The sequence below is a fragment of the Accipiter gentilis genome, chromosome 25, assembly GCF_929443795.1.
Source record: "Accipiter gentilis chromosome 25, bAccGen1.1, whole genome shotgun sequence".
NCBI classification, from domain to species: Eukaryota; Metazoa; Chordata; class Aves; order Accipitriformes; family Accipitridae; genus Astur; species Astur gentilis.
The window spans coordinates 12,085,362-12,103,040 of NC_064904.1; the positions used below are offsets into that span (position 1 = coordinate 12,085,362).

General features: G+C 40.5%; 2 protein-coding genes across 4 annotated transcripts; one reads left to right on the forward strand and one right to left on the reverse strand.

The window, feature by feature from the left end:
- Positions 1-4,218: 4,218 nt before the first annotated feature.
- BAG5 (BAG cochaperone 5) lies at positions 4,219-9,583 on the reverse strand. 2 transcript variants are annotated; one of them, XM_049828564.1, is made up of 2 exons: positions 9,490-9,583; positions 4,219-8,863 (listed from the first exon to the last, which is right to left on the reverse strand). In XM_049828564.1, exon 2 carries the CDS (start codon positions 8,833-8,835, stop codon positions 7,483-7,485), a length of 1,353 nt encoding a protein of 450 aa, XP_049684521.1. In that variant the 5' UTR covers positions 8,836-8,863; positions 9,490-9,583; the 3' UTR covers positions 4,219-7,482. The 2 variants fall into 2 exon arrangements, with proteins under 2 accessions (XP_049684521.1, XP_049684522.1); XM_049828565.1 differs by lacking the exon at positions 9,490-9,583 and adding an exon at positions 9,002-9,259.
- A 107-nt stretch (positions 9,584-9,690) lies between these two features.
- On the forward strand, positions 9,691-17,248 carry LOC126050537 (cytochrome c oxidase assembly factor 8). 2 transcript variants are annotated; one of them, XM_049828513.1, is made up of 5 exons: positions 9,691-9,870; positions 10,611-10,808; positions 11,903-11,966; positions 14,241-14,331; positions 17,000-17,248. In XM_049828513.1, exons 1-5 carry the CDS (start codon positions 9,724-9,726, stop codon positions 17,103-17,105), a joined length of 606 nt encoding a protein of 201 aa, XP_049684470.1. In that variant the 5' UTR covers positions 9,691-9,723; the 3' UTR covers positions 17,106-17,248. The 2 variants fall into 2 exon arrangements, with proteins under 2 accessions (XP_049684470.1, XP_049684471.1); XM_049828514.1 differs by lacking the exon at positions 17,000-17,248 and adding an exon at positions 14,953-16,507.
- Positions 17,249-17,679: the final 431 nt, after the last annotated feature.

Below are 17,679 nucleotides of genomic sequence, written 5' to 3' on the forward strand. Positions count from 1 at the left end.
TCATTGCCATAAACTTATTTAAACCTTGCAGGGAGCCACCTTACAACTAGTATTCTGCTGACTCCCAGTGATCCCTGGCATACTTTTAGAAGCTCCCAAAAGGCAAGCGTTGTCAGTAGATTTTAATTTGCCATATGTATTTTTTTGAGTTTATAATTCAAAGACTGGAAACCACAGCGCACACACCATATGAATGTTCGCTTGTGTATACATCTTCAGCAAGATGTTTTGTAGGTTATTAGATATTTTTTCTTAAGAGTTTCGTACTCCTAATAATTCAGCTTTGAAAGCACATCTATACATTATAGCAATATAAATCACCCTTCTACACTAAGGCCACACATCATAAGCAGTCTTCTGTTTTAACTGATGATTTCAAAGATCTTGCTCATGAATTGGGGTGGACTTTCCCTCAGGAAGCTTTTAATCTAGTTTGGATACTATTGCACTTGCCTAAATAAACTCATACTTCCAGCCAAGTGAAATGATCAGTGACAGTTTCTGATCTAAAACCCACTCACATATGGTTCCTTCAAACAATACCACAACTACTGTTAATGTAAAAAACCCTAGCAGAGGCTGAAAACATTTCCACTTCCTTTCTGCAGGTCACTCAAAATTACTGATTGCTAGAACATCTGAATGGCAAAGCAGGTTGGGCATGAAGACGATGCCATGAAGAAAGTACTAAAAATACACAGCTCAGTTTTTTACAATTGCACTGCTACAGATGTGATATACATTTTTTTAGACTTCCTTTGAAACAATGCATCAAACAATGTACCTGTACAGCCTCCTACTTCAGGTTGGAAGTTTTAGCCTTAGATACATTTGCAACTGGAAAGACTCCTGAAAAAAATCAGAAAAGACTATTAAGGATTTGCTTTGGATTCAGAGAGTAGAGATGTTCAAAGGAGCTCAGCCTGTTTGGGTGTATTTGCTCGTTAGCCAAGCAAAACAGGAGCTGAGACACAATTCAGCTGTGGCCTATAAATATATTCTAGACTACACACTAGCGGAGAAGAAAAGCTTCTCATGAATGTGTTTATGCTGGAAATTAGAAGGTTACCCAATCCTCACAGCAATGATGCTTTGGAACAACCTTTTACTGGAGGAATGAGGCAAAGCCACTTGAAGTTGTGGCTTGATTAGCTGCAAGGATGATCCCGTGGTTGTCTGTGACAAGAAATGACAGGGTGCATGGGTCTATGGGTGGGTGCCTTTTCAAAACATGGCCTTACTTGTCACAGTGGGAACTTTAGGGTGCTGAGTATTCTGGAAAACCTGGCTTTTACTAGATGTCTGAAAGTGAGCAGAAGCCATTCATTAATATCCACAGTCGGCAGAGCACTTCAAACCTCCTTTTCATGTGGTATTAACATGAGGCACCTGGGAGGTAGGAAGCAGGCATTCGATCATAGGCTACAGATTGATTTGAATAGAACAATGTTATGAAGAATTTATTTTTAAAAAACTACAAAATACAGCATAAACAATCGCACGAATGATATCTTACTCAGACTCGCCATCAGTTTTTATACTATCCCTTCCAATTGTCAGTTTATTACAGGAAACAGCCTTCGTGCTGCACACTGTCTTCTGCAAGCCATGCTGGTATTCCAAGTGCACACTAAGAGTTGCCATGACCAGACATTTCAGACAGAATGAGGGTAATTATGGCAACCCTAGAGATGGCTGGCACTGTCTTGCCCAAGGGCGTACCAAGGCTAACCCCCATCAGCTAGAAGTGGGACTGTGCCCGGGGAAGAGCACTTGGGGTGGAAAACAATGTTGAACTGCAGGGTGTAGACTACCTAGAACTGCAATAAGGCCAAAGGGGACTTTGCTTTGCTTGCTTTTCTTATGTCATAAAACTAAAAGAAGTTGGTCAAACAACAGCCTGACAACTTCACTAGTTTTTTGTTTTGTTTTCCTCCAGCCTTTCTTGCTTCTCTGCTTCTTTGGGTTTTTGATTTGGTTTATAGACCTCTCGGCGGTCATGATCATAGATTTGGTTTTGGCTATCTGTTCTGGCGTCGATACAATTGGGGAGCTAAATAAGACAGGACCTTATTAAGGACATTGCACGGCATCGCTGTGTTTCTTCCCTCATGAGATGCTTTTGATTAGCTGCCTGAAATACAGGTTTCACAAGGAACTCCTGTGGCGCAGAAGTTTGTCTGGCAAAACTAATTGAGGAGAAATGGCCCAATTAAGAAACTCATTGTACTTTTCCATTTCTAATGGCAAACTCTGCTACAATTTATGTCCTGTAGGAAGACTTTGCAGACTTAGAAAGGGTCCTCATTATTTTTGAACTGACAAGCAGTGCAACTCATGCATTCATCTGTGTTTGGCAGTCCCCAGAACCAAATGCTGCAGAGAGAAAGGAAAGTGTGCAAAGCCTTCAACAAAAGCACACCTCATCCTCAGCTTCTTCAGTTAATGACATGTACATGCCTACTAATGCCTAAGTGAAAGCATTATGTACATAGTCGTTTCATGTAGCAAACCAGAATGATATCCAGCCCAGCCAAGTAGTACATGCCCCACTGTGGCTCAGCAAAAGCTTTAAAGATAATTTCCCAGCTTTATGTAAAACACAAAGCCTGACAGTATTTCAGGCAATATTCCCCCAAGAATCCACTTTCTCAATGAAAGCTCATAAGCAACGGGGGAACAGGCACAGAGCTCACTCAAAACATCAACTCTGAACATTTGGTCGTGTCTCTGCTAGCAGTTTCCTCTAGCAGGAATGTTTTCCCAGATCCTGCCATTTAAATGTGTCCTGCTGGCAGCCAGCTTAAACCCCAGGCCTTCAATCCATGAGTTCAGTACTAAAGTCCTTCTACTCCTTCAAGTACTCAGCTGAGAATTCTCCAAAGGAGAGGATACACCTATATGGAAATAAAATAGAGAGTTTTTCCAGTTAAACCATTTCAGGCACCAAAATCTGCCTGTCCCAAACACACACACACAAAATTCTTAGCAAGGCAAATTCTCTACTTTGACAAGTAAACAGCTGATGAAGACAAACAGGTCAGCAGCTAGCTGAGCAGCATCTAGTGCCATTGGCCAGATGATTTACTGGTCTTTGAAGAATGTATTATTTCCTTTAAATACGCTATATTGTTAAAAGGGAGAGAAAGAAGATACAGTGAACTTGTTACCTACAAGAACATTCAACCTTTATGAACTTTATTCTTACCCTATGTCTTCTGGGTAAGACTTTTCCAGATTGTGCACAGTACTTTGACATGATCTTTTTATTGCTCGAACACTTGCTTTTTATTGCTTTTAGTGCTTCTTATTGCATGAACACTTACTATGTAGCATGAAAGAGCAATTGGAAGCAACTGGTTTGGTTTCTGTGAATGATTCATTTGTATTGCCTTCATCACATCCCATTACTAAAGCAGCAAATTCCTACTTGTCTGTGGGAGCTGACAGTGCCACCTTCTCTCCTCCTTTCTCCTCCAGAGATTTAACTATGCAGAAGGTTGATCTAATTACTGCTAGTGAAAATCTTAAAATTTGCTCCCTAACCCATGGCCGCATAACCCACCCATTCATTTTGCAGGAGCTCTGGCCCACATGCCTTTCTACAAGCCAATTTGATTCACTAAACCCACAAAAAACTCCCTCCTCCATTTTTTTAAAGTTTGTTTTCTCCCATTTTATTGGATTAAATCAGCTCATAGAGTTGGCCAAGCAGCAGAAACTGCACAAAGTCAGCAGCTTTCTGGGCTGAAACAATCTCCAATTTCCATAAGCAGAGAGCTGGTAACTTGGCTCACTGCACCTCTGAGCCATCAGAACAATCATGTGAACATGCCTTATCTACACACTTTAAAACCAGATTAGCTTAACTCCTACTAAAGGTTCTTTAATTCACATTGACTTTGCACATGAAGAGACTTCATACCATCAGTTTTGCAAGCTCATCTGTTAAGGCAGCATCCTTCAACAGAAAGGTGGCCAGATCTTAAAACAGCCACAAGCATTTTTGCAGTGATCATCCAACTGAAGCCCAGCAGTATGCAAAGCTATTGCTGAAGAAAGAATGCAAGGAACAACTCATGTAATGGTTGTAATGCGTGGCTGAATGCAGAGAAAACCAAAAAGCACCAGATTTAGCAAGTAGAGGTAGGAATGGTTTCCACGCAAAGAACTTTATTTTCATAAACACAGCAGTGAAAAAGCAAACTCTTAAAAGAAGGAGGGGGGAGGGGGGGGGAACAAAAAAAAAAAAGAAAGCGAGCTTTATGTCTATATGTTTAATAAAAACACTTTAAGACAAAAATCATTTACATTCTGATAACTCACATTCAAAAATAAAGAGAGAAAGGCAGCAGGGCATACCATTCAAATGAATACCTATTAAAAGGTAGTAACGTATTTTTATTAATAACCAATATAACACTGCAATATTTAATCTTGAATTTGTATGTACAAATGCCATATTCTACACAGCAATAAATCAAGACATACACACCATAAGGAGCACGTACACTAATTTCTGTCAAGTTGAAAAAGTAGGAATCATACTTAACAAAAATCTCCTCCAAACTGGTAACATAGAAAAACCACTGTGAGTGGTAAACAACAAAAAATAAACACTGAAATACCTAAAGAAAACTAGTTTGAAAAGAAATACAATTAACAAATAGGAATCACAATGTAGGATTAACTCTCCCCAAATATCCAATCGTTTATTTTGCTCTAAGGTAGATTACACAGCACACAGAAAAGTTGTTATATTTCAGTATAGTAAAATGCAGGCTTTTGCAATTTGGTCCATTTACATTTCACTGATTATTTTAGCCTGCCATATCAGAAAGCAAAGTTGTGTATCCCTCAATCTTTGGATATAAAAAAATAGAGAAATTACATTCTTCAGCACAAAAGCAAGATTTTGAGAAATGTGTGCATTATTTTTTTTTTGGTTAAGCATATTTAATTGCTTTCATTCATGCAAAAACTGTGAATTAATCCCATTCCAGATGAGGATTTTACCATAAAATTTAAATAGTCAATTTATTAGATTACAGAACAATGGAAAAAAGCTTGATAACATAATATCTTGTTACTGAACACTACTCAGTCAAAATCACACTAACCTTACACATTTGACTTCTTAGAGATGCAGGCATAACAATTCATTCAGAAAAGCTAAAAGACATACAAATTTAAAATAGAACAGATCCGAAAACTATACTTACTCATTTTTACATAAGAGGTTCAAACATTTATAAAGCTACACATAACCTCCAAAGAACATGGACACTAAATTGTTAAACAAACTATAAGTAGCCACTGCAGACCTGACAGTAATACTAAAGAAAAATGAGTACTATCATTATGCTATCAAATTCTTATATTTCCTAACCATGTAAGTGCAAATCAGAAGTTGCAGTTCAAACGTGTAGAAAGCTTGAAATGAATAAAATAACTCAGGTGTATAGCATTATTAATATTCTCTGTTAGCCACATAATATATAAATATAGATTGGAATTTTAACTAGGGGAAATTATTTTTCTGAGGTAAGGAGAGAGAAATTCAAGGGGGTTATATCTCTGAAGAAGCAGAGAGAATCTTCCAACAAACATTCTGTCATTGCCAAATTGTGCCTTAGGCACTATACTCAGCTGAAGAAATAGATTGGTTTTGGCAAGTAAATTTGCACAGCAATCACCTGTACAATCACAAACAAAATATTTTCACACTCTGAAGTTACATAGCCTTTCACCAACATCTCAAAGAATGTTATGGAGCAAACATATTCTCTCCTTGTTGCAATAGGCACAGAAGACCTGCCCAAAGGACCCCATCTCCACATCAATGCATTTGTCTTTAAGCAGAATCCATATTTCCCAAATTTGATACTCATTCTCAGGACTCTATAGAACAATTGTCACCTATCATATTTATGTTAATTTGTCATATATTGTAGTATAATTATATACATGTGAGAAATCCAGTTTGCAAAGATTACAAATGTATCAAGCTGCCAGTAAACAGTTCCTATATCTACATATGACGGTGCAAGTTAGTGGTGTCATAAAGGCACTTGTCTCTCACAGACAGTACTGTCTTCTCTAATCAGTCAAAAATAGATCTAAAAATATTTATTTTAACATCCGAAATGGTTTTTACTCCTTAAAGTGGTGCAAATCATCATCTATGGAACAGTAATTCATTAATACAACGTGAAAGAGCTAAGTGCAAAGTATCCATAATTAAATATATCTTTATAATTAATTCATTTTAATGCCATGCTCTCAAAAAAATGCCAACAAACATGCTATAGTAGAAATGTGATTGGCACTAGCAGCCACAAATAAAAAGGTAAGTGCATACAATAGTACAAGCAAGCTTATTTACGAAGTTACCAAAACAATTAAGTGATGAGTTGCAAGGAGAGACATTTGCCACAAGTCTTTTCCAAGACATGCTTGAAGCCACACCTGACCAGTATGAAATATATAACACACATTTACATCATTAGGGACATCTTTATAGCTAGCTATCTAATTTTACAAAAATAAATCCAAAACACTCGTTCACTTAAAAGTGAATTCTGTTTCTGTTTTCATGGCATGTGAAAAGACAAGTCAAAACCAGATCTAACAAGAGTTTAAAAAGACACATAAGCAACCACTAACTAAAGTTCAGTGCAGTTTTCAGGGGTTTACGGATGGCAGTGTGAAATCCTCAAAATCCCATTTATCTGGTCAGTATATTGGCACAGATTTTCCTCTCCAAGTCTCAGTACCTTAAAGCAATAATTTGAAAGAGTTTCCATCAACAAAAGACCTGTTGTTGCAAATCAAAGTGCTCGGGTATTACAAAAAATAGACATAATTGGCTTTGCCTATGTAAATGCTAATTTGCAGTTCGCATTATAGCTCCATTAACTGAGAAATTTAAACACCCAGAAAGGTGCGATGGATAGAATAAATCAAGTACAACCCAAAAGCCAGCAGGTTTTTTCCCTTAATACCTTCTGTCATAACAGCACATTAAGAGTATATCCAGACTGCTGTGAAGTTGCTGGATGGAGCCTCATGGTTGAATACTAATTTTCATGTCCAGTCTTCTTTAAATAGTTTTGCCAGTACTGTACCATAAGGAATTTTCCGCATCTTTGAAAAATCTGCATTCACTGAACATTGCACAAGGTTATTAGAACAAGAAAAGGGAAAAAAAAAAAAAAGCCATTTGATCAAGTATTAAGCTATTCCTTCAGAAAATCACACTTCTTTGCTTATAGCAATGACCAGAATTGCTGATGGCATACTGACAGTTGCCATAGCAAGTGGGTGACTGCGTGGGATAGCAGACATATAGCCAAGTCAACTGCTTATGCAATCTCCGCGATTTAAGCAAGCACAGAACACACCACTTTTATTGTGTGCTGCCAATGATCTGCATAAAGTGCCAAAGGAAAAAATGTTCTTCTATGTTAGACCATGGCTGTTTCAGTATTCCCATTCATCTGTTTTCATGTCCAGATAGTAAAGAATATTCTGTGCAAGCTTTACCGCTTGCTTTCTGGCAGCCTTACACCGCTCGTCACCTTGTGGATCAACAGCATCAAGTGCTAGAAGTTGTTTCGTAAGAAGTTCTTCCAATCTCATGTAATTTTTATCCGTTCTGTTTCCATCAAATGAAATCACCTCCTGCTGAATTTGAGACAAGTTTCCAAGAACAGTCCAAACTGCTTTATGGGACTGATGTTCGGCAGCAGTTTGCTCGGAATACATTTGCCTTTTTTCAAGTGCTTCCTTCAAATCAATATATGTTATAAGAGTTTGAACTTCTATTACTGCTCTTCTCCTGGCTTCTCTAATACAGGGGTTTTTTCCTGGACTCACCTCATCTAAGCAGGCAATTAATCCCTGCAATTCTGCTTTGGATCCCAAATACAAATCAGAAGCATTCTCTGTCTTTAAAAGTAAAGAATTAACTTCCTTCATTTTCTTACGGATCTCTTCTATTTTTAGAATGGACTGATTTTGTGCCAAATCATAAGCATGAGTAGAATTTGCTTCTTCTTCCAAGTCCAGGTATTTCTGCAATTTATTGATCTCTTCCACTACTTCCTTTCTGTAATTTCTTATTTCTGCGCGACCACAGACATCTAAAGCATCCAAATCAGCAATGAGGCCTGTAAGCACACAGGATAGATGCCTGCAGGTATCATTACTGCTCACTCCCATTAGAAGCGCAATAAGAGTTCCTCTTGCTTTGTTCACGTCGCACATTACAGAGTTAATTTTGGAGACAGAAGGATGCGCATCATTAGAAAGTGGCAGGGACAGCTGTTGCTTTACACAGCTTTCTATAATCTCCTGAACAGCACATACTTTTGTCAGAGTGCGATATCTTGCTTTGCGTAAAGAAACCTTCCCTCCGGTTTTCACCTGGGTAAGCCTCAATACAATGTCCTGAATACCTTCTTCAAATTCGTCACTTATACAATTACCTCCTTTGTAAAAAGGTGTAATCTCGCGTTCGACAAGTGCCTGCGCCTCCTTGAATATAGCCTCTATTTCCAGTCTGCGCGGATGGTTTGCATTTTGTTCCAGTTCCTTAAGCAGCCTCTCTGTTTCCTGAGCAGCTCGCTTTCTAGCTTGCTGAATATCCCCCTTTCCTTCGGTGTCTACAGAATCTATTTCAAAAAGCTGTTTAGTAAGACTCCTTTCTAATTTCTTGTAATCTCGATCAGTAGACAGACCACTGAAGACGACCACTTGCTGTTCAATCTCTTTGACTTCCTTCTGTATCTCATGCAACCGTTTTATGGATGGGTGTTGGTTACCCATATCCATTCTCTCCTTTCGTCCAGTTTCAGATGAACTACAAAGAAAGTGAGAACGAGACTCGCGATTAATGAAGCGTTAACGCAAGCGCCTGTCACAACTTTCACAACATCCTGAAGCACTTCAGCATTACAGCTACTTTAAATATCGCCAACAACACGAATAAACCACTTGCCTGACAGTTTATGGCCATTCCTCTATTGTTTCGCACCTCCTTCTCCTGCTCGGGCTGCAGGGGAGATGCTTTAGTTACCACACGACCTGCTCTTAACGTTCACCCACAACCCGCAGCCCTCCCTTCCCCACCTCCCCTGCAGCTGAAGGCATCGCAGAACAAACCGGACGCCCGCGGCCCAGGGGAAAAACAGCGGCAAAACCCGACCGCCCTCGGGGTGCCGCAACCCCAGGGCAGGGCCGCCTTCCCCCGCACAGGTCCCACAGCCGACGCTCCCCCCTCCTGGCCCCTCCACGGCCGCAACCTTCCCGTCCCGTGTCCCGTCCCCCCCCCACCGCGGCGATGGGGCCCGACGAAGCGGGAAGAGGATTTCACACCCCGACACCCCCCGGGGGAGCCCGGAGGCGCCTGAGGAGAGGCTCGTGTCCCGTGTGTCGTCGTCGTCCCCGCCCCCGCAGCAACCCCCCTCAGCGCCCCGGCCGCCTCACCCGCCGGCCGCCCCAGCCAAGGGACCCGCTGCCCGGCCCGGCTCTGCGCCACGGGCCGAGCGGCAGCCAACGCCCGCGGCCCCGCCCCGCGGCCGGGCGGCGGAGGCGGGGACGTCGCGGCCGAGGGACGCGGCCCCTTCCCCAGCGCCGCCCCCGACCGCAGCGCCGCGCGCCGGGCGGCCCTTGCCTTTGCGACACCGCCGTAAAGCGCCAGTCGCCGGCAGGAGGCGGGCGATGGCGGCGACCCGGGCGCTTTGGGGGGGCGGCGGCGGCGGCTGGTACCGGTACCGCCACCACCACCGCCGCCGCCTCCTCTCCTCCTCCTCCTCAGCCGGCGGCGGCGGTCCCACGGCTGAGCGCGGGGAGCGGCAGGAGAGTGCGGTAAATCCGGGCGGGGGCGGGGCAGCTCCTGCGTCCCGGAGGCGGCCTGCCGCGGGGGTAGGCCGCGGGGTCTGCCGCCCCTGAGGAGGCCTGAGGGGGGAGCGGGCCGGGCCGGGCCGGCTGCCCCCGCGGTGACTCTCAGCGTCGCTGGGCGGGTGCGTCCCGATAACAGCCGGCGTCTCCCGCGGGCTCTCTCGTTGTTTATGTATTTCCCAACGCCCCCGGTGTTTGTAACTGCCAGGCGGGCCGCGCTGCGCCGCGCTGAGGCACAAGGGGAGTAAAACGCTTTTACAAGCGGAGCGGGGAGGTACGGGCTGCCCGAGCCGGGTCTTCCCGAAAAGCTACGCGTTTGTGCGTGGTCACACGGGTGCAGGAAGAAAACAGGGCTTAGGGAGACTTACACACTTGTTAGTTCTTGCCATCGAATATTTTAACGAAGTGGAACGTCAGCGATAGAAAAATGGAGGGGGGAAAAAAAAGTTGCTTTTGAAAGAAAAATCATGATTTGGGTCTTGGGAAAGAGTCAAAGGCTTCTCCTCTGTAGGGCATTTCTAAATAAACGTAAATTTTAAATGTATCAAGTGGTTTTCAGTCAGGGTAAACGAATCTACGTAATTTCTGAACTTGTTGCGCTTGTGTGTTTTAAGGTTGTGGGGGAGTTTTGGAATTTATTTCAAATCGGGATGTTCTTCAAAAACTCTGCTAAAGCGGTTATAATGAATTCTGCCTGTATTTTCAAGGGCCTGGGTTTCAGCCCCCCAGCACACTCCCGTAATGACTGGATTGGCCCCCCCGACAAGCACTCCAACCTGCGGCCGGTCATCTTCTACGTGCCCCCCGAGGAGTCACCTCTGGAGCGGCGGCTGCGGGAGGCGCGGCAGGAGGCCCAGGCCTGTGACCAGCGCTTCTGGGCGCGGCACAACCGCACCTTCCGCCAGGTGAGCCTGTCGTGACGCCTGGTGCCGCTTGGCTCCGGCCTGCCCACCCAAAATCGGGGGGTTTGTCCTCCATGAGGTAGGGTTCAGTTCTGCCCACTGTTGCTGGCTGGTAATTGATACTGTTTCCTTTAATACACGCAGTGTCTTTCTGGAAATTACTCTTTTGTCATTCATTTCTTTAAAACGACGTACAGAACTGAAAAGCCTGCGTCTTTTATTGCTGTTTAGTAGCTTATAATGATGTTTGCCTTTTTCCTGTCTTGCACTGAAAACATAAAGTTGTAGCCATTCTACACGCAAGACCTGTCTGTGACTAGAGTGGCTGTTGAAGATGATTCTCCAGCTCTTCTTGCTCTGTCATAAGTGAGAGAAATTAGGTATCATCACTAAGGGCAAATGAGGGACATGGCCTGTTTCACTGGCAGTGTACCCCAACAAAGCTACAAGTGGGGACTTCTCAGTCATGGTCTGTCTTCTTTTCTGATTGCAGCATTGGTTAGGAGACACTGAATTTTGTTGGAAGAACAGTAATGGTTCAGTGATTCACCATCACTTGTGATAATCTTTAATCATCGTATCCTCCCAAAACTTGGAAAGATCTCAGAAAAAAACCCCAAAGCTTATTTTGTAATTCCATAGAGCTACTTTTTAAGTTTGCAAGACTTATGTACAAATAATTATTCTGTTTCCATCTAAATAATTTCAATTTTTTTAAGGCTGCATGTTTTCCTCTATGCTCAAATTCTCAGTTATACAATACAGCAGATCTTAATAGTTTGTGTTATAAACTGAAGGTTCGGATCCTGTCAAACAATACTGAAGCTCAGCTGTAACTTCACAAATAAGTTTTATGTTTCAGTAGGACACTTGCATGAATTAATTGATGCATGGAGGTAGCAGGATCTCGGTGACAAAGTTACTGGTTTAACTAACTCACTGGATTCAGGAAAATGTTTTGTTGACGTTTCCAAGTGTAATGAGTATTGCCTGTTATTTCAGAGGGTATTAAGCACTACACTGTTATCTGATTAAAAACAATGGTTAACGTAAAGGACTGAGTGCTTCAGGTTCTAATGTGGAAAAACGTGTTTTAGGAAAAAGAAGAATTTATTTATTCAAGACTGAAAGCCAAGGGTGTGGAAATGAGAGATGAAACAGGTTAGTGAGATCTTTGTTTATAGTTTAGGATGCATTATGAATTCTGTTTAATTTTTAATTTTGTTAGTTTATGCTCTTTGTGTCCTGTCACAAGTAATCTTGAGGGGAGGATTTAGAAATGTTTTCAGGAGCATGATAAAAAAGAGGAGAGGAGCTCTTCAGAGATTTGCATGTAGGGTCAGATTATCTGCTGCACTGTTCTTCCTCTAATTCCTTCCCTGCAGGTGGAGGTAATGTGCTGAAATCCTAGCCAAGTAATATAATGATTCTGTAGTCTAAGGAGGAAGGGACTTTTTCCTTTCATACCTCCTAACCTAGTGAGCTAGCTGAGCTAAACATATAGAGCATTTGCCTCGAGTGCATATTATAGTTGGGTGGATAAATTCACACTCTTTGGCTTCAGGTCTATAGTTTATACAATAAATACAATATTTTTCCTTGAGGCAGGATAAGACAGCTTCTGAGGAGACAGCAACTGCTATCTGCCTGTCTTTCCCTGAGCACAGTTGCTGTAAAATAGTTGCCTCTCTAATTCATTATGTGAACGTGAAACTGAAATTTGCCTTCATAATAACAGTGAATTGGCCATTGTAGTAGAAGGTTGAACATTTTCTTCACAGAATAATGATCTGTTTGAGTTTAGTAAAGCATCTGCTCTGATGTTCTGTATATCACAGACCATTATTTTTCTCTTTGGTTTGTATCCTGGTGATCAGTGTGTGGTTGAGAAATAATTTTAGTTAAGTTCTGTGTTGTTAGAAAACACTGCTTTTATATTGCCATTTAGGGTTTGGTTTGGTTTTTGGGGGGTTGTTTTTATACCCTAAAAATAATAAAAAAAAAGTAGTAAGCATCTACATCCCTTAGAAATAAAATTATATTGGCTGCATGTGTTGATTAACTCTGTTCTATGATACAGCTGTGTTTGTATATAAAAATAAGAGTAATAACAATATACATGAACAGTTGGAAAAAAACTTGCTTTTTATGTAAGTGAATCTATGATCAGTTCTGCTACGAGTGTGAAGAAACAAATTAACTATAGTTGTTAAGTAGGCAGCCTTCAAATAGTCTTAAATTTATCCCATAGTATGTTAATCCATTGTAATGTATTAGATTTGTAAATAATGATAAATAGAACTGATTAATAATTTACACTCTGTGATCAGTTTCAGGAGCTTTAAAATGCATTTTAGAACAGTAACAATTTGAATATCACAATTCCACCTCCCTTATCATATTGACGCCCTATGGGACATTCAAATTTGACCCTCATTTTAGAAACACTGAAAGTGCCAGAAAGTTTGTATGGGAATTATCTGGTAGAGTTGAGAATATTTGCTGATACCTCTGTGCTGTAGCCACAGGTTTTCCTGTCATGTTCTGTGGAGAGGATCCATCTCCTCTTATATTCTGCTTATGAGAGTGGCATATTCAAAGTCATCTTTTGTACTTGCTTCTTCACAAAATAATTGTTTACTATATTGTTAATCAATCTGACATCTCGGAACATACACTCTTCGGTATAAGTTACTTGAAATTTATCAACATCAACAGAAAAAAATGTACATCTGAAAATATCATGTCAGTCATGGACAGTGTTCTTTCCCTGTTTATTGACTTCCTTTAGGGGGAAATTTAAGTTACTGAGTGCTCTTACTGGTGCTGTTTAGACTTCAGCCCCATGAGAGATTAATTTTACTCAAAGGATAGATACTTCTAGATCTATGGGCTTTTTCACAGGGGTCTACTAGTTCCCTAAATAATCTAAGACCTGATAAATAAGTCTTATGAGGAGCAGCTGAGGGAACTGGGGTTGTTTAGTCTGGAGACAAGGAGGCTGAAGGGAGACCTTATGGCTCTCTACAACTGCCTGAAAGGAGGTTGTAGTGAGGTGGGTGTTGGTCTCTTCTATCAAGTAACTAGTGATAGGACGAGAGGAAATGGCCTCAAGTTGCGTCAGGGGAGGTTTAGATTGGATATTAGAACAAATTTCTTTACTGAAAGGGTTCTCAGGCATTGGAACAGGCTGCCCAGGGAAGCGGTGGAGTCACTGTCCCTGGAGGTGTTCAAAAAACGCGTAGACGTGGCACTTCAGGACATGGTTTAGTGGGCATGGTGGTGTTGGGTTGACAGTTGGACTTGATGATCTTTTCCAAACTTAATGATTCTATGAACATAATCACTTTCACAAGTAATAAGGGCTTAAGAGTTATGCCACCTTCAAGATGATCAGTATTTTTAATCTGCTGTTACGCCAAAACTTATTTTCAGGTCAAAAAGCAACACTGAATGTGGAAGAAATGGCTGACTTTTACAAGGACTTTCTAAGTAAAAATTTTAGAAAGCATATGGAGTACAACAGGTATGTAGAAGGTATTTATGTTGACTATTATACATTACAGTCTAAGTGAAAGGCATAAGATCAAATTTAAAATTCAAACTTTTTTCCGTAATTGGTAAAACAGCACCTAAAACTATTATTTTTAGAAAATTATTTTTTAAATGCTATTATTAGCATTTGACAGAAATTTGCATTATCATTTGAGGAGTTCTACTGCTTATTGTTGATTTAGTGGAGAGATGAATCTCATCTCTGAGATTCAGAGAGACAAAATCAGGCACTCAATTTTTTTCTGTTATGGCATGGGTCTTTTCATGCTGCTAATTGAAACTGATAAATGGGCAATTAAAACAGTTGAAATTTTTTTATAACATTCTAGTTGACTGTTACATAAGTACTAGTAAATGTGATTCATCTCAAATGAAAATTGTTTAGTGACAGTAATATTTAGCATTCTTGTTTTTATTATTTTGCAAGCATATAGAAAAAATGAAAGTGATTAGCCTTGAGTTTGAGGGGTTTTTTGTGTGGCCAAGCATTAGTAAAATGGCCACCTGAACTCATCCTGTGTAGAACCTTAGCTACAACTGGGTAACAGCACATCCACCATGCTTCTTCATAACATCTACTGCATTGTTTCAGTGTTACTGTTTGTACAACAACTTGATAAACTGGATTAGGGATCTGATACAACTGAAAAATGACTTGCAAACATGCATTACCCTGCCAGTAGCTGTGCACACTTGGTAGAGGGCTAGAAATAAGGAAGGAATGGTAAGCTGGATGAGGATGGCACTTAATCCAGTTACAGTAGCACTGCCCACTGAATATGAAACCACAACTTCAGTTTCTTCTCTGTATTGGATTGAAAGATTATGGGGCTCAAATGTGTCAAGTATTACTGGGTTCCTAATGGTGTAATGCTAGTAAGAATTCTACCATCGCTATAACTGATCTGTAACAAATTGTGGTTTAGGATTCTTTGTACGTATTGTGCATATACCATAACATACTACACTCTAAAAACAATTTTACTGTAACAAATATTTAAAACAAATATGCATGTCTTGTCTTGCCCATGGGGGGGGGGGGGGGGGGGGGGGCAACATCAGCAAAACCACAAGCAACAGCCTGAAAAGATAGAAAGGAAAAAAAATTCTTTTTAATAAGAGGATTGTTCAAATTGCCTATAACTGATGAGTCAGAAAGCAAATAGTTTATCTTAGAACTTGTCACCAGATGCCATTGTTCTACTGACCTCAGGATAGTGTCCCGTCTTCACGGTAAGAGAGTTCAGGCTTTGTGCCTAAACATGACCTTCCTTGTTGCTGCCTTGTAAAATCAGGTAGTGTAAGCTGCGTCATTGTAGTTTCAAAGTGGAACTGCACAGCCCTGAAAGCAATGGAGCTTTTTACAGGCATTCTGATTTTGAGGGGTCATGTTTATAAAAATCTGTTTATGCCTTCAGCTGTATGTTCTTTTGCAGTGTTGCCAGCTGGCCTGAAAACGGTGGCTGCTGAAGTGTTGCAACTTCTAAAATTTAGTTAAAATTGAAGCAATGACTGTGCATAGACACCATGAATATTTAGTTCAGGGTACATAGACTGAAATACAGTCTAGTTTAGGAAAAAAAATTCAAGAAGGATATAGGAAATGAGACATGAAAGCAGACAAGAAACAGTTGCAATGTTAGCATGATATTTTCATTTAACATGACATTTGAGGGGGTAGCTCAGTGCTGCTTGTCAGCATGATTTTTGCTACTATCCTTACTGAGAGGTTAGTATCTCGGGTTTATGTTAGATCTGTACATGCAAGGTTTCCCACAGAGAGCTCAAGAGAAGACCTAAATCCCAGTGTTTAATATTCCCTGCTAGTTCTACGATAAACGTATTCTGTTGCTTCTCATGCAGCAGTTTAAAAAATGGGGGAGTGATCCTTGTCGGAAAGTAGAAGGAAATTATGAAGTTAGTTTGTAACAAGGGCAAGAATTTGAAGCTAGTTCTCAGAGCTTAAAAAGGTCTGATAGGGGCTCTCTCATCTGTATCGTGAATTGGCTCCAGAAGTCATGCATGCTGCCTAAAAATTATTTAAAGATATGAACACTAACATTGGGAATATTAAAGCCATCATCTTTAAAGGGTACTGCATTAGAAACCTAATGTTTCCTGTATTGGGTTATATAATTAGTCTTTGAAGTGTCATTTTATTTTATTCCCCCCCTTCTTTATAGGTGACCAGCTATGCCCTTTCCAACACACGAATCCTCATACATGCACAAACAAATCTTACCCATAGCACAGCACTGGCAGGAAATTCTTCTAGATAGCTTGATGATCAGCTTTACTTCTGAAATATGAGATATGGTTACAATAATTTTATCTTACCTGATTGCAAATACAATTAGTCATAAAACTACTCATCACTTAACTTTTTTACAGTTAAGCTCTCAGTGGTTGTAGCCCTACAGTCTACATGTAATCTCTTCAGGGATGTGGATATTCACATAGACGTTTTCATAGGTTATTTAACTCTAATTAAGCAGGAAAAGCATTGCCACAAAGAATGGAAAATGATGTTGTTACTGAATTGTCATTTGTCAATGCCAAAGGATATTTTAATATAATCGTGTACCTTTCTCCTGTTCTTGTTCTGTGTGCTGATGATTTTCCTGGCTTTGGAATCCTAGAGATTGGTATAAACGTAACTTTACTATAACATTCCTCATGGGACAAGTAGCACTGGCGAGAGCTCTGAGGTGGCTTCGTTGGAAAAAGAAAAAGGTTGGAAATTAGTGATCACAGCTCCATGAAGAATGCAACACTAGCTAGGCCTGCTATAAATTTGTTACAGTGATCTTCAGAATCTGAATGACTAATGTAATAATTGCTGAATCTGTTTGTTAAACTATGTAAATAAAAGTTACCATTGGTATTAATTTATAATCACTATGTAGATTTCCTTTACCTTTATTCCAAGAATATCTAAAATATTTCCCAACCAAAACACAACTGAGAAAACTAAAGCTGTTCCTCGTTTACATTAAATGGAAGGGATTACAACTGTCACTTTTTTACCACGGAGTCATAGCTCCTAAATAACATGTGATTCAGTATGCTGTACCTGAATTCAGGTCAGAGAATGATGTCTCCACCAACCATATTAGTATATAAAACCAAAAATGCCTCATTTTGTGGCAGTTGACTACTATCTGGGGCAGTAGCTATCCACAAGTAATACAACATGGCTGAAAGAATGCGTATGATTTGTGAGTATATGTACAATCAGTTTAGAATAATCCTCTTTTCAGTGTGATTATTTCCTATTTTAATAAAGATTTAAGATATGTCATATAAATTACTAATGCAG

Bases quoted from the DNA above. Each gene is read 5' to 3' on its own strand.
- BAG5 (XM_049828564.1), bottom strand. From the start codon at position 8,835: ATGGATATGGGTAACCAACACCCATCCATAAAACGGTTGCATGAGATA.
- LOC126050537 (XM_049828513.1), top strand. From the start codon at position 9,724: ATGGCGGCGACCCGGGCGCTTTGGGGGGGCGGCGGCGGCGGCTGGTAC. The intron at 9,871-10,610 runs GTAAATCCGGGC...TGTATTTTCAAG, and splicing joins GGGAGCGGCAGGAGAGTGCG to GGCCTGGGTTTCAGCCCCCC. The intron at 11,967-14,240 runs GTTAGTGAGATC...ACTTATTTTCAG, and splicing joins GGAAATGAGAGATGAAACAG to GTCAAAAAGCAACACTGAAT.